The following is a 25,663-nucleotide window of genomic DNA, read 5'->3' on the forward strand; positions in this document are numbered from 1 at the left end:
TAAATAAACTTTACTTTGAAGCTTAAATTATTCAATGTCCTGTCACCAATGAGGTATCTTCTTCTCCCCCAGCGCAATTGAGAAAGGGATCCACAGAATCATATTTTTATTCATTTGAGGGACACAGACATTGTTGGCTGGTCAGCATTTATTACCCATTCCCAGTTGCCCTGTGGGGGACAGTTGAGAGAGTCAACCATATTGCTGTGGCCCTGGAGTCACATGTGGGCCAGACCAGGTAAGGACAGGAGGTTTCCTTCCTCAAAGGACATTAGTGAACCAGATGGGTTTTTCTGACAATCGACAATAGTTTCATCTGTAAATTCATAATTCCAGATTTTTATAAATTAAGTTCAAACACCACTATCTGCCATGGCAGGATTCGAACCCAGGTCCCTAGAATATTAACTGAGCTCCTGGATTAACAGTCTAGTGATAATACCACTAGGCTATCACCTCTCTTTCAAATGGTTTCAAAATCTGAGGCAACATGATCGTAACTTTAAATTTGGTATTTACGATTCCTTCAGTGTAACAACAAGAACCTGCATTTACGCAGCGCCTTTAGAATGGTGTAATGACCCAATGCATGAACATTCACCCAACTGAATGACGGGGGAGAGGCGATGGAGGTGAGCGGTGAGATCAGACAGGTCAAAGGCTGCCTACAGGGCCTGAAGGATGGGAGTGGGTCAGCCTTCACAGTCAGTCACATAGCCAGTGAATCTTTGTTCGGAGTTGGGGAAGGAATGACTAAGTTTAGAGAGATAGATCTTTGTCCACCAAGTCTCAATTTTAACTGAACAAGCCCAATGAGAAGTCAGTAGCAATAAATTTAAAAGACGTGGCATTCTCTTTATCCGACATGAACATGTATTAACTCTGCTTTTGTACAGTAATGATACAATCTAACTGGGGGATTACAGAAGGTCACAAGATCTGATTCATTTCACTATTCAATCTTGTCTACAGAGTCACAAGGAGCCAATCAGGAGGCCCGTTATAAAAATACAGAAGTGGCATTGCGGCAGGCTCAGTAATGGAGGAGGGAGTGAGGACATCAGATCGAAAAAGAGCAGCGATCCCAGGAACCGTGTGACAGCAAAAACCAGTCTTAGTGTTGGTGAGTAAAACCTTCCGAGGAAAAAGACAGATTGGGCCCAGTCAGATGCAGCAGCAGGCGATTCTCAAGTCACCTCAACGCCGAGGCAATGATGCTGGCCATCTACTCAAGTCCGCCAAGACATCATGACTTTCGGACGTTAGTATTTACTGTCACATTCACCCATCCTGTGGACTGTGAAAATATTACAGTTCAGTCACACTCTCTGCCATGGTTACCAATGGCCACTCCAAGAGTACTGCCCACTTGTAGCAGTTTAGAGCTTTGATGACCGGACTTGGAAAGAGAGAGATGAAAAGCTAAGTTTTTTATTCGGGTAAACTTTCTTCTTTACTTTTGAAGGTGGCTTAACATCGGATCTTGAAGATCACGCACTGAGAGGCCTCGTAGAAATCCCTGGGCTGGGTGATTGAGCAGGGAATTATTGTCCCTCTGGGGCAAAGATGGAGGAAGAGGGGTTTTCCTTGTGCGCCAGGTTCTGGTGTGCTGAAGGGAAGTCGCGCTTTCAGCCCACCCAGTGTCCATTCCCCAGGAAGAGGAGTATATCGCAGCCTTTATCATCTCCGGCATCCCAGTGTTCGCCCGTCACCAGAATCCCATCGAAGCATCCTGTTCTCCCGTGCGGTGTCTCAGGTGCCCTCATTATATCTGATGTTCCTTTGGGAGCCCAGGCGATTCCCATTCAGACACAAGCAGCTGCTTGGGAATAAACGATATGTCAGGTTAACCGCTCCAATCTGTGTGGCCCTCAGTTGAAAGACGGAACACTTTTCAGCTTTTAAAAAATAAAACACTGCCTCCCGTATTCCCAAAGGACTATCGAGTGACCTGGAACACAACAAGAGTGAACAGTTAAATCAATGGTATGCAGTAGCGAGTCACCGTGAAGCAATGCCTTGTGCCGGGGACTCCACTTCTAACCCTCAGGCCCCACAGCTCCTGGCTGAGCCGCTAACGTCACCATCACAGTTCAAACTCACCACCCAGTTCAAACACCTCCACAGAATATCTCACTAACAAGGATCACACTTCACTCTTACGTGGGATTACACAAAAACTTATCTTTTAATTCATTCTTGGGACATGGGTGTCGCTGGCTGGATTTACTGCCCATCTCTAGTTGCCTTTGAGAAGGCGGTGGTGAGCTGAACCACTGTAGTCCATGTAGCGTAGGTATGCCTATAGCGCTGTTAGGGAGGGAGTTCCAGGATTTTGACCCAGCAACTGCGAAGGAACAGTGATATAGTTCCAAGTCAGGATTGGGGCACATTGCTGAGAATACTTCAGCCTTATCTTTTGCACTGATGTGCTGGGCTCCTCCATCATTGAGGAAGGAAATATTTGTGAAGCCTCCTCCTCCAGTAAGTTGTTTGATTGTCCACTACCATCCATGGCTGAGTATAGGAGGACTGCAGAACTTAGATCTGATCCATTGGTTGTGGGATCGCTTAGTTCTGTCTATTACTTGCTGTTTATGCTGTTTGGCTTGCAAGTAGCTTCACCAGGTTGACACCTCATTTTTAGGTATGCTCCTGGCATGCCCACCTGCACTCGCCATTGAACCAGGGTTGATCTCCTGGCTTGATGGTAGTAGTGGAATGGAGGATATACCGGACTATTAAGCTACAGATTGCGATTAAGTACAAATCTACTGCTGCTGATGGCCCATGACCTCATGGACGTGTATCTTGAGTTGTTTGATCTGCTTAGAGTCTGTCTCATTTAGCAGAGGGTATCCTCAATGTGAAGACGGGACTTTGTCGCCACACAGATGGTCACTCTTACTGATACTGTCATGGACAGATGCATCTGTGGGTTGGTGAGGCTGAGGTCAAGTATGTTTTTCCCTCTTGTTGGTTCCTTTCCCCACCTGCCGCTGACCCAGTCTAGCAGCGATATCCTGGCTTCGACCAGCTTGGTTTGTGATGGTGCTAATGAGCCTTCTTGGTAATAGACATTGAAATTCCCCCACCGGGAGTACATTCTGTACTCGCCATCCTCAGTACTTCCTCCAAGTGGTTCTGATTCATGAGCTGGGGTGTGGGGTGAGGGGATGGGAAGGTGGTGGTGCATTTAGATGTGGTAGCTGGAGGTGCCCTGACCTGGTGCCTTAAGACCTCTTGGTATCTAGAGTCAAGACTCTGGATACCCAGGACAACTCCCTCCCAATTATGCCATCACCTCTGCTGGGTCTGTCCTCACAGTGAGACAGGACATAGAGACAGAACATACCCAGGAATGGTGATGGTGATTCTGGGACATTATCTGGGGCATTATTCTGGGACATTATTAAGGTATGCTTCTAGGAGTATGACTATATCAGGCTGTTCCTTGTCTAGTCTGTGAGAAAGCTCTCCCAATTTCAGCACAAGGTCCCAGATGTCAGTAAGGAGGAATTTGCAGGGTGATCAGGACTGGATTCGCTGTTGTCGTTCCTGGTGTCTGGGTTGATGCTGGTTGTCCGTCTGGTTTCATTCCTTTGAGATCTTGCAGCAGGTTAAATACAATTGGGTGCTTGAAAGACCATTTTAGAGGGCATTTCAGAGTCAACCACATTGCTGTAGTCTAGAGTCATATGTAGGCCAAACCAGGTAAAGATGGCAGGTTTCCTTCCCTAAGGGACATTTGTGAACCAGATGGAACTCCACAGTGACCAATGACAGTTCCATGGCCCCATCGAGGTTTACAGCATGGAAACAGGCCCTTCAGCCCAACCTGTCCGTGCCGCCCAGTTTTTACCACTAAGCTAGTCCCAATTGCCCGCATTTGGCCCTTATCCCTATATACCCATCTTACTCATGTAACTGTCTAAATGCTTGTTAAAAGACAAAATTGTACCCGCCTCTACTACTACCTCTGGCAGCTTATTCCAGACACTCACCACCCTCTATGTGAAAAAAATTCTCCAATGGACCCTTTTGTATCTCTCCCCTCTCATCTTAATCCTATGCCCTTTAGTTTTAGATTCCCCTACCTTTGTTGGCTATCTACTTTATCTATGCCCCTCATTATTTTACAGGCCTCTATAGGATCACCCCTAAGTCTCCTATGCTCCAGAGAAAAGGCCCCAGTCTATCCAGCCTCCCTTATAACTCAATCCATCAAATCCCAGTTGCATCCCAATAAATCTTTTCTACACTCTCTCTAGTTAAATGATATTCTTAGATTTTTAATTCCAAATATATTTTAGTGATTTCAAATTTCACCATCTGCTGTGGTGGGATTTGAACCTGGGTCCCCTGGTCCAGTGACAATACCACTATGCCAATCCCATCTCTAACACAGAAACATAGAAGCATTGGGCCTTTCGAGCCTGCTCCGCCATTCATTATGATCATGGCTGATCATCGAATTCAATATCCTAATCCCCCCTTACCCCATATCCCTTGATCTCTTTAGCACCAAGAGCGATATCTAACAACTTACAACACAGAAAAAGGCCATTCAGACCCATTTTTCTTGACCAGTGTTATTCTCCACACCTCCCACGCTGCTTCATCTCGCCCCATTAATATTCCTTCCACTCTCATGTGTTTATCTAAGTCCCACTTCAATAAGTTTTTGCCTCAACCATCATTGTGATACTGAGTTCCACATTCACAACACTCTTTGTGTAGAGAATTTTCTCCTGAATTCCTCACTGGATTTATTCAGAGCTATATTACACTAGTAATCTATTTTTACTAATCTATTTTTGGATTCTCCTACAAGTGAAAACACCCCCCATGCCTGTCTTATCAAAATCTATCATAATTTTAAAGACCTCTCTCTCTCAGGCTGCCCTCCAGCCTTGTCCCTTCTAGAGAAAAGTGGTTAGACTGTCCATGGCTGACAAGAGGTGATCGTGTTTGAAAATGTTATCTCTCATGTTCATTAACCCCACTCATTAGCAAATAACTGTTAATTCAATTCAATTTAACTGTTCATCTCCCTGTTAAACTCACCAAGAGGTGATGGTTTAAAGCCCCAGTTCAGGATTTGAGTTCACACAGACTGACCCTTCAGTGCAATGCTGAGGGAACACTGCACTGTCAGAATTCTCAAATAAGATGTTAAACTAAAGCCCATCCAGTGAAGATAAAAGATCCCAGGGCACTATTGTGAAGAAGAGTAGACAGACAGACAGAGTAGGCGACACGGTGACACAGTGGTTAGCACTGCTGCCTCACAGCTCCAAGGGCCTGGATTCGATTCCCGGCTCGGGTCACTGTCTGTGTTGAGTTTGCACATTCTCCCCGTGTCTGCGTGCGTTTCCTCCGGGTGATCTGGCATCCTCCCACAGTCCAAAGATGTGTGGGTTAGGTGAATTGGCCGTGCTAAATTGCCCCTTAGTGTCCCAGAATGAATAGGTTAGAGGGATTAGTGGGGTAAAAATGTGGGATTACGGGGATAAGGCTTGGGTGGGATTGTCGTTGGTGCAGACTCAGTGGGCCAAATGGCCTCCTTCTGCACTGTAGGGATTCTATGATTATCATTTGTGTCCTGGTCAGAACTTTTTGCAAACACAGCAGTCACCAGTTTCACCGTGGCTCAGTGCTGGTTGTGGGAGCTCGTTGTGCACAAATTGGCTACTGCGCTTTCAACACCAGGTAACCAAACTTCCAGAAAACACAGTGTTGGTTGAGAAGTGCTTTGGGACATCCTGCGATGTAAAAGCAAACCCTTCTTGGTGAGTTGAAATAAAGGGACACAAAGTGACTGAACAGTTAGACCACTCCATTGCTTTGCAACCCAAAAGGTGCACATGGCTCTTAAATCACTCTTTGGTCACTAATCACGGATTTAACATAATTGTCAAAAGATCTCAAAGTGAATTGAGAGAAAAACATTCAACATGAATTGTTGATAAAAGCTTTGACAAAGACTCATCCGGACTCGAAACGTCAGCTCTTTTCTCTCCTTACAGATACTGCCAGACCTGCTGAGATTTTCCAGCGTTTTCTCTTTTGGTTTCAGATTCCAGCATCCACAGTAATTTGCTTTTATATTATGAGTTGTTGCGATCCAGAAAGGGCGGTGGAAGCAGATTCAATAGTCATTTTCAAAATGGAATAGGATTAAAATCAGGAAAGAGAGATATTTGCGAGGCTACGGAGGGAGAATCAGATATTCTTTTTAAAAAGCTAGCACAGGAATGAGGGATAGAATGGCCTCCTGGTATGCAATCTGATTCTATATCTGTGAAAATGGCACGTTCCCATAAAAACACACTCTGATTCTGAGATGGAAATGATCAGTGATTGGATTAAATGCTATTAGCAGCCTTCCTGCACATTATCTGGTTACATCGAAGAGCTGAAAGATTGCAAAGCTTGACCCTCACATTGTCTTTCAGCCCATCTTCTGCCTTGGCTGTGTCCAAAACCGATGTATTTCTTCTAGTTCAGCGCAGCAACAGTGCAACAAACATCCTGCAATTCTACCCGGCAACAAATACAACAGCTTCCATTTATATAAATATTCCAAAGCCGATCACAAAAGTGTAAATCCAACAAAATTTCGCACCAAGCCACATGACAAGACGTTAGGAATAGGTGACTAAAATCTTGATCAAAGAGACAGGAGGATCTTAAAAGAGAAAAGAGAGAGAGAGAGAGGTGGAAAGGTTCAGAGAGAGGGTCTCAAGGTTTAGTGTCCAGACAGGTGAAGGTGCGGCTGACAATGAAAGAAATTAAACTCTGGGACGAGCAGGAGGCTAGAATTGGAGTCACGCATAGATCTCAGAGAGCTGGGCAAGGGTTACAGACATAGGGAGGAGTGAGACATTGGGGTGATTTGCAAATTAGAATGAGAAGTTCGGAAATGAGGTGTTGCCAGGACTAAAAGACAGTTGGATCAGCAAGTGCAGAAAATAAATGCATCTCTGACGCAAATTGAGGTTAATGGGAATGATCTTACAGCCACTGCAGAGCCACGGTTACAAAGAGATCAAAACTGGGAACTAAATATTCAGGATTTTGTGCTTTTTCATAAAGACAGGCAGAAGGAAAGGATGGTGGGTTCTCTCTGTTAGTAAGAGATGGAATAAGCACAATATAATCTATAGGGAAACATATCAAATCCTGATTGGACTGGCAGGATAAGTACAAGAAGAATGTAACCAATGTTGGGGAAGTGCAGAACTAGGGGTCAGAGTCTAAGAGTAAGGCGCAAGCCATTCAGGATTGATATGAGGAAGAACTTCTTCACTCAGAGAGTTGTGAACCTGTGGAATTGTCTACTACAGAAAGCTGTTGGGGCCAGTTCATTAGGTATGTTCAAGAGGGAGCTGGATGTGGCCCTTGTGGCTAAAGAGATCAAGGGGTACGGAGAGAAAGCAGGAGTGGGACACTGAAAGTGCATGATCAGCCATGGTCATACTGGATGGCAGTGCTGACTTGAAGGGCCAAATGGCCTACGCCTGCAATTATTTTCTATGCTTCTATGTTTCTATAAGAAATGATCTTGGATCAGTAGATGTAGAATCCTTATGGGTGGAGGTGAGAAATAACAAGGGGAAGAAGGTGTAGCCTATAGACCCCAAAACGGGAATTATACTGTAGGACTGAGAATAAATGAGGAGATAATGAGGGCACGTAAAAAGGCAGTACCCATGGGTGACTGTAACCTTTATGTGGATTGTGAAAATCAAATTGGAGAGGTAGCCATGAGGAAGAATTATTGAGTATATTCGGGACAGTTTCCATAAGACTCTATGTCGTGGGTCCAACCAGGGATCAGAGTATTTTGGATCTGGTAATGTGCAATGGGGCAGGTTTAGTTACAACCTCAGAGTAAAAAATCCCCCAGGAAACTGTGAACAAAACATGGTAAAATTTAACATTCAGTTTGAGAGTGCGAAAATTGGATCAGAAATAATCGTGCTAAACTTAAGTAAGGGAATGACAACAGAACGCGGGCAGAGGTGGCTGGAGTGGACTGGGAAAGGAGTTTAGCAGAAATGATGGTCAATCAGCAATGGCAAACATTTATGTAAATATTTCATGACCCGCAACAAAGATATATCCCAGTGAGGAAGAAGGATTGTAAGGAGGGGATAAATCAATCAGGGTTAACCAGGCAAGCTACGGATAATATTAACCTGAAAGGGAAAACATATTGTGTGGCAAAGACTAGCGGTAAGCCAGAGGATTGGGAACGTTTAAAAAAAACAAAAGAAAGGCCAAAAGATAAAAAGAAAAAAGATAAACTGTGAGGGTAAACTAACAAGTGATATGAAAACAGACAGTAAGAGCTTCTTTAAACATCTAAAGAGGAATTGAGAGGTGAAAATGAACATAGGCTCCTTAGAGAATGAGACTACGGGAATAATAGTGGGGAACTAGGAAATGGCAGAAGGGTTAAGTAAAGATTTTGGGCAGGATTTTCCAGCACGCTCGACCTCAGGTAAAGATATATTGGCATTGGAGGCAGTCCACAGGAGGTTCACTAGGTTAGCCTGGGTAGGGAGGGATTTTTGTATAAGGTGAGATTGAGTAGGTTGGGCCTGTACACGTTGGAGTTGAAAAGAATGAGAGGCGACCTTACCAAGACACACAGGATTCTCAGGCTAGATGGTGAGATATTGTTTTCCTTGTGGGAGAGTCTGGAACCAGAGGGCATAATCTCAGAGTCAGGGGGTCGCCCATTTAAGACAGAGATGAGGAGGAATTTCTTTTCTCAGAGGGGCACGAATCTGAGGAATTCTTTACCAGAGAGGGCTGTAGAGGCTGGGTCATTAAGTATGTTCAAGGCTGAGATAGGCAGATTTTTAATCAGTAAGGGAATCGAGTGTTATGGGGGTAAGATAGGAAATGGAGTTGAGAATTATTTTATCTTTCAGACATGATCACATTGAATGGCGGAGCAGACTCGATGGCCCCTGTTGGATACAAGGTGAGGGTGGCACTGTGGTACAGTGGTTAGCACTGCTGCTTCACAGCTCTAGGGACCTGGGTTCAATTCCCGGCTTGGGTCACTGTCTGTGTGGAGTTTGCACATTCTCCTCATGTTTGCATGGGTTTCCTCCGGGTGCTCTGGTTTCCTCCCACAGTCCAAAGATGTGTGAGTTAGGTTGATTGGCCATGCTAAAGAATTGCCCTTAGTGTTCTGAGATGCGTAGGTTAGAGGGATTAGTGGGTAAATAAGTAGGGATATGGGGGTAGGGTCTGGGTGGGATTGTGGTCGGTGCAGACTCAATGGGCCAAATGGCTTCTTTCTGTACTGTAGGGTTTCTATGACCGAATGGCCTCCTTCTATTCCCACACCTTCTGATCTTATTGTCTTTAACTGCTGCGGCATGTCCCTATCCTCCTCTCTCCAACAGCAGACAATTCTCAATGAAATCTCTCCATGTTTCTGAAGGAATGTGTGAGGAACATTCTACAGATACTCTGGTGGAAAAGCGATGCTAAGATATTGAACAATTCCATTTGTTTGTCAGTAACTCGGGCCAGAATTGGAGGAGTGCAGAGATTGCAGGTAGCTGTAAGGATGGGGGGCTCAGGAGAGGGAGCTAATACCATCCAGGAATTTGAAAACAAGGGTGAGAATTTTGCAATGAGGGTGGATTGCACAAGTCCGAGACTAGTTGTGCATTGGGTGGGTGTCGCTGCAGCGTTGGTGAAAAGCTGGGACTAACCTTGGTGGTTTTGACTTTGTTTCCGGTGCTACAGCTCCAGCCACTGAGATCTGGGAGAACCTTACACTCTTCACCCTCCAAACATGGTTCCATGTGACACCACCACTTCTGAACAACAATGGAAGCTGCAATCAAGAGAAAGCACCCACAGTGAGACAGAAACTGAATTTCTCCCCATCACCTTCTCCCAGTGCTGGGCTTCGCAATGAGAGAACACATCCTAAAAGATCCCAAACCTCTCTTGCTTTTACAATGCAGGGTGACTAACATTAATGCTGAGAACAAACATTATTAATAACAAATTTTCATGACATAACACACAATGACAATGCATCTGCAGCCTTGGTACAAACTTCTCATATGTGTGATCTGACCTTCAAACCCCAGGTAATGTGTACCATATAGTATCTAATACTGGCATCTATAACCACAATCAATTATTATCACAGCATTTCCTTTTCTCAAACCAAAAACAAAACACTTCAGATTAGTTTCTGTTGGAAAAAAATAGAGTGTGAGTACAGCCTATTCAAGTACACAAACTTCACCACGTCGCCCACCCAGGAACTGGGGCAGGGAAAGTTCGCAGAACAGAATTCTCTGCTGGCCCCGGGTGAGATTTTACGAGCCTCACCCAGGCAAGGTCGTAAAGTCCCGGCCAAAATCTCTGATCTATTCTTTTGCCCTCTGTTTTGATCAGTTTACTCTGTCCTTTACTCATCTCTGTATCTCTGAGGGATTTTTTTCACAATTCTTTCACTGGATGTTCTGAATGGTGACAGGGGTGATTTTGATGTGTAAGGTTCTTCTCTGGCTCTGAGACCTGAATGTTACCATCCTGCCCACCAACGGGAATCGGAGTGGGTGAGGGGCACACCATGGAAAGGTCGGTTAACCTTAGGCAAGATTTTACAGTTTCAGAACCTGCGGGACTGGAAAATCCCAGCCCGAGTCACTTTCACTCCTGTGACCTTTTCGGGACTCTCAGGTTTTATCCAGTTATCTGTTGCTTCACTGGAGTATTCTGCTTCTTGATCTATAACTCCCCTTTCTGGTTCAGAGCAGGGTCATGTTTCATTTGTATTCTGTAGGGATTTCTGGTTTCTCCTGTACTGTTGTCCGTTTGGAGTCTGCACTGTGGAGTCTGCACCTTGGTTCTCCTGTGAATGTAGCAGGGTTCTAGCTCCCATCCTGCTGAAAGATAAGAACATAAGAACTAGGAGCAGGAGTGGGCCATCTGGCCCCTTGAGCCTGCTCTGCCATTCAATAAGATCATGGCTGATCTTTTTGTGGACTCAGCTCCACTTACCCTCCCACTCACCATAACCCTTAACTCCTTTCCTGTTCAAAAATCAATCTATGTTTGCCTTAAAAACATTCAGTGAGGTAGCCTCAACTGCAACTCTGAGCAGGGGATTGTAGAGATTCACAACCCTTTGTGTGAAGAAGTTCCTCCTCAACTCAGTCCTAACTCTGCTCCCCCTTATTTCGAGGCCATGCCCCCCTCCTCACTGTCTCTCCCATTTTCAGTTCAGACTGAAATTGAGCATCTCGTTTGAAGCTTTGTTGCTGCTTCTGCTGTCTCTGTTTGAGCACACAAACTAATTTCAAAAGATTTATAACAATGTTGCTGCTCTTCTCCTTTCTCGATGTGGAGATGCCGGCGTTGGACTGGGGTAAACACAGTAAGAAGTCTGAGAACACCAGGTTTAAGGGCGTTGTCAGACTTCTTACTGTCTCCTCCTTTCTCAACAGCAGCCCAGACTCAAATACTCGAGTAATAATCCACTGCTCAGTCAGTACTCACTGTTGTCAAATTTGGACAAGTCCTCGCCATCTATTTGCCAGGGAATACCTTGTGATTGAAGTTGTTCTTTTTGTAGTGATTTGCTGTACTCAGTGCACACACGTTCACCATTTCCCGGGTTTGTGTTCCTTTTCCAGTCCAATACATTTACAGCTCGAGCCCTTCTCCTGCGTGTTTTTATGCCAAGACGACTTGCATGCCAGCGTTGCAGCATTTCTCTCCTCAGTGTTGCAGGAAGTATTATCTTTTTTCCCTTGAAAAGTATCCCCTCTGTTATATGAAGTTCCTCACAGAAGTTCCGGTACTCCTGCAGTGTGGGCCAGCCAGTTTGCACAATTTGTGGAACTTTTTTCGGAGTGATGACATTCTTGGTCACTTCCCTGATCTCAGCCAGTTTGGTTACATCCACAGGTACGTCCTTTGTCAGTGTGTGAACCTGTTCTTCTGTAATGAGTGGGTATACATGAGACAGTGTCTGCAATGTACATGTCTTTGCCCGGTTTGTATTTGACTCTGGTACCTCTGCAGATGCAGTAAGGATATTTGGATTCTTGGTGGTCACAGATCAGGGAATTTTTAAGTGCAGCTTCCAAAGGTAAACGATCAGATTCTACCTCCATATCTTTGAAAGACAAACAGGTGGAAGCGTTCCACACCAAACACAACTGTTACCATTTCTATCTCTATAAATGAGGGGTGATAGATATAGGACAGATGTCAGAGAGTAGTAAAGGCATGGAATGCCCTGCCTGCAACAGTAATGGACTCGCCAACATTAAAGGCATTTAAATGGTCATTGGATAAATATATGGATAATATTGGAATAGCGTAGGTTAGATGGGCTTTAGATTGGTTTTTACAGGTCGGCGCAACATTGAGGGCTGGAGGGCCTGTACTGCGCTGTAATGTTCTATGTTCCATTGGAGCAGAACGTAGCTGTGTTTCAATCATTGTCTTTGAAGTGGATGCCATTTTTTGCAGGAAGCCAGCCCCCAGGCAGTTTTGGGAGCATCCACTGATATTTTGACTGGCTGATTGATATTGTAACACTTCAACACTGCTAGAAAAGCAGAATACTGTGGATGCTGGAATCTTAAGAACATGCTAACAAGAACAGCTTCTCCCCTGTTGCTGTCAGACTTTTGAATGGACCTACCTCGTATTAACTTGATCTTTCTCTATTCCCCAGCTATGACTGTAACACTACATTCTGTATTCCCCTTTCCTTCTCTATGAACAGTATGCTTTGTCTGTATAGCACGCAAGAAACAATACTTTTCACTGCATGCTAATACATGTGACAATAATAAATCAAATTAAATCTGAAAGAAAAACAGGAATTGCTGGAAAATCTCAGCATCTGTGGAGAGAGAATAGAGCCAACGTTTCGAATCTAGATGACCCTTCGTCAGAGCTGCTCAAATGCATGTTGGTCGGAAAAATGGGAAGGCAAGTTATCTAAACGGGGAGAGACTTTGGGGTGCTCCGGTGCAGAGGGATCTGGATGTCCTTGATCATGAGTCACAGAAAACCAGCATGCACGTACAACAGATAATAAAGCAAGTGAATGGAATGCTGGCATGGATAGCTAAAGGAATATAAAGGGAAGGGAGTATTATTGCAATTATACAAGGTGTTAGTGAGGCCGCACTTGGAGTATTGTGCACAGTTTTGGTCACCTTATTTGAGGAAAGATGTAGTGGCATTGGAGGCAGTTCAGAGGTTCACTAGACTGATTCCAGAGATGAGGGTTTTGTCGTATAAAGAGAGATTGAACGGTTTAGGCCGATACTCTCTGGAATTGAGAAGAATGAGGGGAGATCAGATTGAGGTATACAAGATGATAAAAGGTATGGATAAAGTAGATGCTTCCTCTTGTGGGGCATTCTAGGGCTCGAGGTCATATTCTGACCTCTACTTTTCCCAAAGGGTTGTGAATCTGTGAAATTCGCTACCCCAAGTTCCAGCTTCTCACTGCAACTGGGGCTACAGATTAAAATGCTGCTCTGGCCAAACGCGCCCTCATGCTGAGAATGAATTCAAAGGAATCCCTGCTAACCACAAGACTGATGCTTCCATCCAGTCACAGCCCCAACCTTTGTGTGTAATGGCCCCATTATCAAATGGTTCACAGAACCCCATCATCAATAAGGAACAAGCGGTAGTTCTGCCTGCTGCATATAATGGGCAATTATTGCACCAATTCTGTGCCTCCTTCAGTTTATCCCCTTGCCCTGCTTAGCGCAGGGATAGTGGGCAGGGAGCAGGATAAAGAGAGGGCCGATGTTAAGGAAGATCTCTGTGAAGTACTTTGGAGTTTCTAGCCTGACCCATAACAATAGATATAAGTTATTGCTAATTGTCTTATTATGTATTCTTAAATAAACTTTAGTTGAGAAAAGCTCCCTAGTGGATCACTTGTATCATACTTGAAGTGAAGCATGCGCTCATCCATACCAAAGTTCAAAGCAAAACCTATGGTCTAGGCTGACTTCATAACACACATTAACACACCTCCAGACCTGGAGCCTAACACTAATAAATTAAATAGTGAATTCAGGGGCAATTTCTTTACTGGGAGAGTGCTGAGAATGTACAGGGAGTGTTTGAGATGAATAACATTTAGAGGAAATCGAGATAAGAGCCTAAGGGTGATAAATTGAAAGGTGGTGAGGATGAGGGACTTCATTTGTGTAGTGAGAGTAACGAGTTAGAGGTCTTTTTTTTAGAGAAGAAAAAGTTAAGAGGGGGATTTAATCCTGATGGGTTTTGATCGAGTAAGTAAGGAGAAAGCGAATGCGCCATCAGAAAGGTCAGCAACCAAAGGCCACAGATATAAGGCCACTGGCAAGAGAAGCAGATACGAGATGAGGAGGATGCTTTTACACAGCAAGTTATTGGAATCTGCTACAGGAAATGGTACTGGAAGCAAATAACTTCCACAAGGAAATTAGCCCCATGCAGGGGATAGGACAAGGTGGGGGCTAGTGGAGCTAATTGAGCTTATTTATTAGTTACAAGTATTCTTACATTAACACTGCAGTGAAGTTACCATGAAAATCCCCTAGTCGCCACATTCTGGTGCCTGTTCGGGTACACCGAGGGAGAATTTATCATGGTCAATGCACCTAACCTGAAATCTTTGGGCCATAGAAGGAAACCAGAGCACCTGGTGGAAACCCCCGCAGACACGGGGAGAACGTGCAGACTCAGCACAGACAGTGACCCAAGCCGGGAATCAAACGTGGGTCCCTGGTGCTGTGAGACAGCAGTGCTAACCACTGTGCTACTGTGCTGACTGTTGGATTGTTCCTCCAAAGAGCCACAGCAGGTACAAAGGATCAGAGCATTTTATTCTGTGCAGAATGATTTAGATGGTATGGTGAGATGGAATTGGCTGACGGGAGGTTCCTTCTCGCTCAGGTACCACACCCTAAGAAAGCATTGACAACCATGGACTTCCACTGGATTGGTCCATGATTACATTTGGAAAAATGCGGCACTGGTTTGCCGTTGCCTTTTGCAATGTGACTGACGAGGAAACTCTCCCATTCCTGCCACCTGTCATCAGGTGTATCGGAATGATTAACAGGCTGATAATCAACCTGTTTGACCACATTAGACGCACACCTTCCATGACTTAGAATGCCGTGTACAGTTCTGCTCATCCTATTACGCAAAGAATATTATTAAACTAGAAAGAGTGCAGTAAAGATTTACCAGTTTGCTACCAGAACTTGATAGTTTGAGTTATAAGCAGAGGCTGGATAGGCTGGGACTTTTCTCCCTGAAGTGTAGGAGGCTGAGAGGTGATCTTATAGAGGTCTGTAAAATATTTAGGGGCATAGATCAGCTAGATAGTCAACATCTTTTCCCAAAAGTAGTGGAGTCTAAAACTAGATGGCGTAGGTTTAAGGTGAGAGGGGAGAGATACTAAATTGTCCAGAGGGGCAATTTTTTCACACAGAGGATGGTGAGTGCCTGGAACAAGCTGCCAAAGGTAACAGCAGAGGCAGGTACAATTTTGAGTTTTAAAGAGCATTTAGGCAGTTACTTGGGTACGATGAGTATAGAGGGATATGGGCCAAACGCGGGCAATTGGGACTAGCTTAGTGGTTTAAAAAATGGGCGGCATGGACAATTTGGGCCGAAGGGCCTGTTTCCGTGCTGTAAACCTCTATGACTCTATGACCATCAAACCTTAGAGTGAAACTTGGGTTCAGAGCTTCTGGGTCAATGGTTGGGTTGTTACCCACTCTGCCACTATAACAGGAGGCTCATATGGGGAACAAACACCAGAACAGACCCAGTGGTGTCTATCTCGTTCCCTATCTGCCCATGGTGTCAAAAACCTCACTTGCAATAATTTCAGTTTAGTTGGATCTTCTTACCATCAACACAGGATGGGGCCGCTCGCGTTGTCCCAGCCACCTGTCCAGGAAAGCAAGAGCATTTCACCGTCTGCGAACGTTCCTCGATCTTGTTCTTGTTGCAGCACCGATGGGCAGCGATCACCTCACATGTTCCAGCTTTAACATGAACCACTGCAAAACACAAACAAGAGTGAAGAGCAAATCCCTTCAGCACTCTCTCCATTGAATAGCGTGCATCAGATTACCGCCACGTGGGTTTGGGGATCCCACACGACTTGACGGGATTATGCCTTGTTTGATAGCACCCTTATTTCTCAGTCAGCAGGCTGTGTGTTCAAGCCCCACTCCAGAGATCCACGCTGACACTCCCAGTGCAGTACTGGGGGAGTGCTACACTGTTGGGTGAGACATTAAACTGAGGGCCCAATCTGCTGTAAAATACCCCAAGACACTTTCTGAAGAAGCGTCCTCTCTGGTTATAGAATCCCTACAGTACAGAAGGAATCCATTCGGTCCATCGAGTCTGTACTGACTCTCCAAATGAGCATCTTACCCAGGATCATACCACCTCACCTTACCCTCTTAACCCTGCAAGTTTACCATGGCTAATCCACCTAAACTATACATTTTTGGATTGTGGGAGGAAACCAGAACACTCAGAGGAAACCCATGAAGACATGGGGAGAGCATGCAGACTCCACACAGACAGTCACCCAGAGCTGGAATTGAAGCCAGGTCCCTGCACAACCATGCCATTCATGGTTTCTGTACAATATTTATCCCCTCAATCAACATCACCACTGAAGATTATCTGACCTGATTATCATTATCATACTGTTCTTCATGGAATCTTGCTGTGCATAAATCTGTTGCCATATTTCCCACATTGCTAAAGTGACTACACTTCAAAACACTTCATTGGGAGTGAAATGCTTTGGAACACCCTGGGGTTAAGGACAATATTGAAATGTAAATTTTATCTTCTATATTTATTGTGTTTGTGAGAGATGAATACAGGTTTCCACAGGGAGAGGTTCTGAAACACATTCTCCAATCTTCCTGAATCCTGGCTATAAATTCAATCCCAATTCCAGCCTGTCTGCTTCTAGAACTTTCAAGCCCCTACATCCTCTACACTGTTTGATATTAAAAGAAATAAATTGTATTCCTATAGCACCTTTCCCATCCTCAGGCAGTGCAAATCTCTACCCCGGCCAATGAAGTACAGTGGCACAGTGGTTAGCACTGCTGCCATACAGCCAGGGACCCCGGTTCGATTCCCAGCTTGGGTCACTGTCTGTGTGGAGTTTGCACATTCTCCCCGTGTCTGTGTGGGTTTCCTCCAGGTGCTCCAGTTTCCTCCCACAATCCAAAAATGTGTAGGTTAGATACATTGGCCATGCAAAATTGCCTCTTAGTGTACCCAAATAGGAGTGTGGCGACTAGAGGATTTTCACAGTAACTTCATCGCAGTGTTAATGTAAGCCTACTTGTGACAGTAATAAATAAACTTTTAAAAAAAGATAATCGTCATCTGGTCATTATGTTGAGTGAGGGATGAATATTGACCAGGAGACCGGGGAGATCTTCCTTGCTCTCACTCAAAGTAATGGTGGTGGGCTCTTTGCTACTGATCTAAGGGGATAGACAAGACCTTTAATGTCTCATCAAAAAAGTGTCACCTCTGACAGTGCAGCACTCTCTCGGTCCTGCACTGAGCAAGAACGTTTTGCCCATGGATACTGAGTGTGCAAGTCAAACACAAAGCCACAGTTTTACTGAGATGTTTATAAAGAATGTTTATTGACTATATTCCACTCATCGTAAAAATGATGCATTATTACAGGTTTGGTGACTGATGGGACTGTGATAAAAACTAAAATGACTCCCCACAGACTGACTCTATTTCACTGCTTATTTTACTAAATGAAATTGGTACAATCTCGATCTTTGTGAGCTCGACATAATAAAAATCATCTCTCCAAAAGTGATTAGGAAGATTAAGTTTAAATAGTTTGTTGCTTTAACCCTGATTAACATTTAATGCGTCTCTGTGCTGTTGAGTCAATAGATTTTGAATGCAGCACGTGCTGACGGCAACCCAGTACAGTGAGTGCTGCAGCGTTTAAACCCATTTGCCAGGGAATGTCACTGAGTTAGACAACATTTCGTTCATCTGATTCACTGGTTGCTGGTTTTGGAAAGGGCCAATTTTCCTGGTCCTTTCTTGGGAAAAAGAGAGGGCATGAGGTCATGGCCTCCAGCAGCTAACCAATCAGCTGGTACCACTGCAGTGAGAATGAGCTGAAAAGCCACAGAAAGGAGTGATAGTAAAAGAGATAGAGATAGAGCAAGAGAAACACACAGAAACGTAGAGAGACTAAGAGAGAGAGATTGAGCAAAAGAAGCACACAGAACACTAAGAGAGAGAGAGATCTGAAAATGCAGAGAGCCACAGGCAGACAAACACCAATACAGGCAAGCAGAGAAAGGCGGAAAGAGGCAGAAAGAGAGGAGAGACACAGATAGAGAAATAGAGTCAGACAGACAGAGAGTCTGCACAGATCAATGGTGAAACACTGAAAAAGACAGCCATCCACAGATAGAGACGTAAGGAGATTGAGAAAGAGACAGAGAGAGAGAGAGGAGGAGAGACAGGAGAGAATAAGGGATGGACAAAGTGTGATGATACTGTCTGTGTCTTTAAGAAATTTATTTGAGTCATGTATCATAGAATCTCTACAATGCAGAAGGAGGCCATTCAGCCCATTGAATCTACACCAACCACAATCCCACCCAGACACCATTCCCACAATCCTACACATTTACCCTACTATTCCCTTGACACTAGGGTCAATTTACCATGGCCAATCAACCTAACCTAGACATCTTTGGGCTGTGAGAGGAAATTGGGGCACCTGCAGGAAACCCATGCCGACGTGGGGAGAGTGTGCAAACACCACACAGACGGTGACCTGAGGCTGGAATTGAACTCTGGTGCTGTGAGGCAGCTGTGCTAACCACTGTGGCACCGTGCCAACCCTTGTGCAGGATTGTTTCATTTAACAGTTTTCTAATAGTCCTTCTAACCTGTGCCGCAGGGTCTATAACCAGCGTCTTCTATTGTTACTGCAGCAGTATAATTGCTAGAATGCTTGTTTTAATCTGGACTGTTGTTCTGATGTTTTTAGTGTTCCTGTGTGTTTTGCAGAGTAGGGCTTGATTAGGATGATTGACAGGGAACAAACCATGTGACTGGGTGGAGCTCGGCTTTCATAGATATTCAAGTCAGATGCCACTTGGAGGTGTTAGAGAGCAGTGTCTCTTGTTTCCCCTCTCTGACATTGGAATCTGAGAGGAAATAAGTCTCTTTCTCTGAGATTCTGCTGTTTGTTTCCAAAGAAGGGATCTATGTGGGGTTACTGCTAAATTGGAACAATAGAATAATGGAACCATTTCCACTCCTAAGCCAAGAGATCAAAGTCAGGAAAGTTTCCAATTCTTCAGATTTCTATCTGGGTAGGAGTGGGGGCAGGGCTATGCTAACTGGTATTGGCCCATCGACCCCAGAAAGAGTTCAGAGTCAGCAACAAAGGTTGCTGGGTGCTGGGACAGATTCATTAAAAGGCTCACTTTGCTGCTCTTAAACTTTGTCCCATTTACCATAAAATTAGTCTTGTCTCTCACAACCACTCGCACCCCTCCCCACCCCCCACACTCCTCAGTCCCCACTCATGCCAACTCATGCCACCTCACCCACACTCTCCAAGACATATTATGCCTTTTCTACCTATCCTCATTGTCCATCATACCCTCCATACTAACCAATGCCACTCTACACACTCCCATAGCCTTTTATAGCCCTTATATCAACATCGTGCTGACTCATGCCAACCCAAGATCCCCAACCTGCCATCCTTTGCTCTTACATGTTCCAAGCAAACTCACCTAGCATCCACCACGGGCAGACCTCAAGAGCCATGTTGAGATGAAATAAAATACTGTTTGAAGTGTATATTGCAGATTTCATTTTAAAAAACTTATTAATGAAATCCCATTCAAGAGATTTAAATTCCTTCAACTGCTTAATGCTTTATGAAAATAAGGTGTGGGGGTTGGTGACAGAGATGGAGAGGGGTGTGGCCATGGAGGGAATTGAAAGCAAGGGTGAGAAATTTAAAATTGATGTGTTGCCAGACCTGGAGCATAGAATCATACAGCACAGAAGAGACCCTTCAGCCCATCAATCTGCACCAAAACACAAGTAACACCTGACTTCCCACCTAATCCCATGGGCCAGCACTTGGCCTTTGGCTCTGAATGTTATGACGTACCAAGTGCTCATCCAAGGATCTGAGACAACCCACCTCCACCACCCTCCTAGGCAGCACATTCCAGACCATCACCACCCTCTGGGTACAAAGGTTTTTCCTCACATCCCCTCTAAACCTCCTACCCCTCACCTTAAACCTACTTACCTCAACAGGAACAAATGTGATGGGCGAACAGTTCTTGGTGTGAGTTGGGACACCTGGCTGGTGTAAGCTTACGGAGGAGGGGAAATTTGATTTAACTTATTATTGTTACACGTGTCAACATACAGTGAAAAGTATTGTTTCTTGTGCACTGTACAGGTAAAGCATACCATTCATCGGGAAGGAAAGGAGAGGGTGCAGAATGTAGTGTTACAGTCATAGCAAGGGTGTAGAGAAAGATCAGCTTAATCCAAGATAGGTCCATTCAAAAGTCTGATGGGAACAGAGATTAGCTGTTCTTGAGTCAGTTGGTACATGACCTCAGACTTCTGTATCTTTTTCCCGAAGGGAGAAGGTGGAAGAGAGAATGTCTGGGGTGCGTGGGGTCCTTAATTATGCTGACTGCTTTGCCGAGGCAGTGGGAAGTGTAGACAGAGTCAATGGATAGGAAGCTGGTTTGCGTGATGGACTGAGCTACATTCATGACGGTTTGTAGTTCCTTGTGGTCTTGGGCAGAGCAGGATCCCATACCAAGCTGTGATACAACCAGAGAGAATGCTTTCCAGGGTGCATCTGTAAAAGTTGGTGAGAGTTGTAGCTGACATGTCAGATTGAGAGGAAGTGCAAAGTTGGAGCAGTCAGATCTGGGCATGGATGAGGATTTTAGCCGCAGATAAGACAGGGTTGGACAGAAGTGGCCTGAAATACGGAGGTGGAAATATTTAGGTGAGGGAGGAGATATGCGGTCGAAAGCTCAACCCCGGGTCCAGTTGGACACTGAGTTTATGAACAGTCCTGTTCAGCCTGAGACAGGAGCTGGGCATTACTGTACTCCAGGTCTGCGAATGGATTTATTCACAACACAAAGGGCCTCGAGTTCAAATCTCACCAGAAAATTGTAAAATTGAATTCAATAAATCTGATCATTTGTGGGCTGGAAGACAGGAGGAAAAATACAGTGAATTATGTCAGATTATCATAAAAACTCAATTGGTTCAAAAATATCCTCCAGGGAGGGGAATCTACCACCCTTATTCCATCAGTCTACACTTTGTGGTTGACAGTAAGGCGCTGAGAGTAACTGGGGATGGGAAATAAATACGGCAGCAAATAAAAGTGGGATTACAGCAGCATGGTGTCACAGTGGTTAGCACTGCTGCCTCAAAGCGCCAGTGACCCTGGTTCAATTCCAGCCTCAGATCACTGTCTGTGTGAAGTCTGTACGTTCTCCCCATGCCTACGTGGGTTTCCTCCGTGTGCCCCTGTTTCCTCCCACAGTCCAAAACATGTACTAGTTAGGTGGGTTGGCCGTGCTAAATTAGCACTTAGAGCGGAATTTTCCCATCTCACCCACCACGGGAAACCAGGTTGACCACAGGTGGGATTTTCCAGCCTTGGGACAAGCATGACCGAAACATACTGCCCTCTGTGTCCCAGGATGTGTTTGTTTGGGGGGATTAGCAGTCAAAACACATGATGTTCTAGGGATGGGGTCAGGGTAGGACGCTCTGTTGGAGAGTCGGTGTAGACTTGACGGGCTGAATGGCCTTCTCTTGCATTGTAGGGATTCTATGATCAATAGGGCAATTCGTTGTTGTTAGGTTACCAAAGCAGCCCAACGGTTTCTCAAAATAAATTTACTGCTGAATGGCTACTTCATTATCTTACACACTTAAGCTTAAGTTTGTTTATTAGAGTCACAAGTAAGGCTCACATTAACACTGCAATGAAGTTACTGTGAAAATCCCCTAGTCGCCACAGTCTGGCGCCTGTTCGGTTACACTGAGGGAGAATTTAGCATGGCCAATGTAACAAACCAACACGTCTTTCAGACGGTGGGACGGAGGAAACCGGAGCACCCGGAAGAAACCCATGCAGACATGGGGAGAACGTGCCAATTCCGCATAGACAGTGACCAAAGCCGGGAATCAAACCCAGGTCTCTGGCGCCATGAGGCAGCAGTGCTAACCACTCTGCTGCTGTACTTCCCTCGTACCTATATTGTATCTAAAATATCGTGCACACAAAGCTGTACATCAGCATTTTCTACTGCTTCTTTTATGGTAAACAATTAAAAAACAATTTATTTCAATAAATGATCTGCTACAGACACCTCCAGTCCCGGGTCACACTCACAAGTGGCAAGAGAATTGACCTGAGATTTATTTCAATCAAAAATATCCTTGAACAAGATTAGATGGTTTGCAGTAATGAATTCAATTAAGTTCCTTGCAGACGGGGTCCTTGCGAGGTGTCTTACACAGTAAAACAATCTTGTTCATACCTCATAATCCCAATGAAACACTAACTCCACTGTCAATTTAACTTTACTGGAATACTGACCAATGTGCTCAGACTTTGACGAGATGGGTACATGTTAATGAATCTCGCTGAGGGCTTTCACTTCTCTTGATTAATTATTCATTTCTTACATCTGTGTTCGGCAGAAGACATTTGATCCATTTGGGTAATGGAGTGCCTCATCTGTCCTTTCCGGCAGTGGTGAAACATCCCCAGGCAAGATTCGGAAGATGAGCAGGGGGGACCCCCGTGTCCTGGCCAATGTTTATCCCTCAAACTACATCGCCAATATCTGGTCGTCATCACATCACTGTTGTGGGAATTTGGGGTAACTTAGCTGCTGTGTTTCCCACATTGCAACAATAACCACAATCCAACAGCACTTGATTGGTTGTAACATACTTGGGAATGTTGCTAAGAGAGGCACTATATAAATTCAAGGGCTGCACGGTGGCATAGTGGTGAGCAATGCTGTCTCACAGCGTTAGCTAAGGACCAGGGTTCAATTCCAGCCTTGGGTTGCTGTCTGTGTGGAGTTTGCACATTCTCTTTGTGTCTCCAGGTGCTCCGGTTTTCTCCCACAGTCCAAAAATGTGCAGATTAGATTGATTGGCCATGCTAAATTGCCCCTTAGTGTCCAAAGATGTGTAGACTAAGTGGATTAACAGGGTAAATATGTGGGACTATGGGGACGGTGCTTGCGTGTGATGCTCTGTTGGAGATTTGGTATAGGCTTGATGGGCCAAATGGCTTCTTTCTGCACTGTGGGGATTCTAAGTCTTTTTTAACAAGATAATTTATATCAGTGGGTGTGGATGCAGAGGAAAATGTTAGTCACAATAACAGGAAGAACTCATCTGTTGTTCAAAATAATTTAATGGGATCTTTTATAACTACCACAAGATCAAACAGGGCCTCAGTTTAATGTCTTATCTAATAGCTGATACCACTGACAGTGCTGCACTCTCTCAGGATTGCATTGGGCGTATCAGCCTAGAACTTGTACTCAAAGGTAGGATTTGAACCCATTGACAAAGATGACATCGACATAGAGACAAAGGGATTGTAAATGATGCTGATCATGGCTAGGAAGGGTGCTAATAGCGGCACATTAAGTAATCAGAATGTGTATGTGGCAGAACAAAGATAAGCAGAGCGACTGAGGACAACCTGGAACAGTTAACATCTAACATCGCTATATTCAATTGTTGCAAAAACCCATTTGATTCATTGATGTCCTTTAGGGAAGGAAATCTGCTGTCCTTACTTGGTCTGGCCTACATGTGATTCCAGTGCCACAGCAATGACTCTTAACTGCCCTCAGTTTAAGGGCAATCAGGGATGGGCAACAAGTGTTGGCCTTGCCAGCAATGCCCACATCCCATGAAAGGATAAAGGAAAAAAGCTATTGATGCCGTGTTTATGTTCCATTTGAGCTTCCTCCCATCTATCCTCTATTTCTACCTTTCTCTTGTGTTCATCCCATTTCCCCTTAAATGCATCGATACCATTCATACCAACTACTCCCTCCAATAGCAAATCCCACATTCTTTCCTTGAAGAAGTTTCACCTGAATTATTTATTGGATTTCTTGGTAATGTTGGATGTCTGGCTACAATCAACACAAGGCACTAAGAGCAATTAACCTTACAAGCTTTATTATTTGGCAGTTATAGTTAATTATAGCAAAGGATAAACAAGCAGCTTTACCCATAGAATCCCTACAATGCAGAAGGAGGCCATTCGGCCCATTGAGTCTGCACAGACCAGAATCCCACCCAGGCCCTATTCCTGTAATCCCACATATTTACCCTGCTGATCCCCCAACATTAAGGGAAACTTAGCATGGCCAATCCATCTGACCTGCACATTTTTGGACTGTGGGAGGAAACCGGAGCATCCGGTGGAAACCCACGCTGACACAGGGAGAATGTGCAAACTCCACACAGACAGTGACCCGAGGCTGGAATCGAACCCAGGTCCCTGATGCTGTGAGTCAGCAGCAGTGCTAATCACTGTGCCGCCCCCTTTCTAATCCTTCATTTGCATATGTAGTCTACCAATCATAGCACAGCTTTTTGCCCTTTCTTATCAATAGAAAACTGTCTCCTTCATTAGCATAATATGCTAACATGTCTTTTTTTTGGCATTTGTCATGGTAACTTGTCTTTGTTTCATCCTGTGGCCAAGGCCTAGGGAATGCAGTGTTTATGAAACTGACACAAGGTTAGATTAGCCTCTTTCCTGAGTGCACAACCACATTCTGTTTTTTCCCATTCTCACTGACAAGAGTTGCCTTGTTGTTGTAATTTAATTTCCACATCAGCATCTGCAGTTTTTAGCTGCTTTTAACTGTAGTTTCACAAGTCCAGCAACCCCAAGGTGCTTCATGTGAAGTGAGCAGCCTTAATATTGCAGAACAAAAGTGAATTAAATGTTTGACCATAGCTGGAATTACAATTTCATTTCCACAGTAACTATGTTATATCGATGACTCTTCCCCACAATTGGAAACATTCTTTCTGTCTACTTTATCAGAACCTTCCAGCATTTCAGACATAGGAAAGGGGAGGAGTAGGCCATTTGGCTCCTCAAACCTGCCCCATTTTTCAACTAGATCATGGCTAACCATCTACCTCAACAACATTTTCCTGCACTTTCCCCATATCCCTAATCTACTTCATACCTAGAAATCTATCAATCTTTGTCTTAAACATATTCAATCACTAGGCCTCTCTAGTTCTCCAGAGTAGAGAATTCCAAAGATTCACCACCCTCTGAATGAAGAATTCCTTCTCATTGCAGTCCCAAATGGTCAACCTTTGATTCTGAGACTATTTCCCCCTAGTTTTAGACCCATCCTCCCCATCCCCAGCTAGGGGAAAACATCCTTCCTGGATTTACCCTGTCAGGTCCTGTGAGAATTTTGTAAGCTTCAATCGATCACTTCTCATTCTTCGAAAC

At 44.5% G+C, this 25,663-nt stretch overlaps 1 protein-coding gene across 3 annotated transcripts in view; it reads right to left on the reverse strand.

Annotated features, from left to right (window-relative positions):
* Positions 1-850: 850 nt before the first annotated feature.
* Positions 851-25,663, reverse strand: part of tafa3b (TAFA chemokine like family member 3b) — a 78,411-nt gene continuing 53,598 nt past the window's right edge. For 2 of the 3 annotated variants that reach the window (XM_080209715.1, XM_080209716.1), the window contains 3 exons: positions 15,942-16,094; positions 9,744-9,868; positions 851-1,819 (listed from right to left, as the gene is read on the reverse strand). In XM_080209715.1, the coding sequence (XP_080065841.1) occupies positions 1,766-1,819; positions 9,744-9,868; positions 15,942-16,094 (332 nt within the window). In that variant the 3' untranslated portion in view covers positions 851-1,765. Of the gene's footprint in view, positions 1,952-9,743; positions 9,869-15,941; positions 16,095-25,663 lie in introns of all 3 variants that reach the window. The other variant, XM_080209717.1, reaches the window with a different exon arrangement.

This window comes from Carcharhinus amblyrhynchos, chromosome 22 (genome assembly GCF_965287045.1).
Source record: "Carcharhinus amblyrhynchos chromosome 22, sCarAmb.v2.hapA, whole genome shotgun sequence".
Classification (NCBI taxonomy): Eukaryota; Metazoa; Chordata; class Chondrichthyes; order Carcharhiniformes; family Carcharhinidae; genus Carcharhinus; species Carcharhinus amblyrhynchos.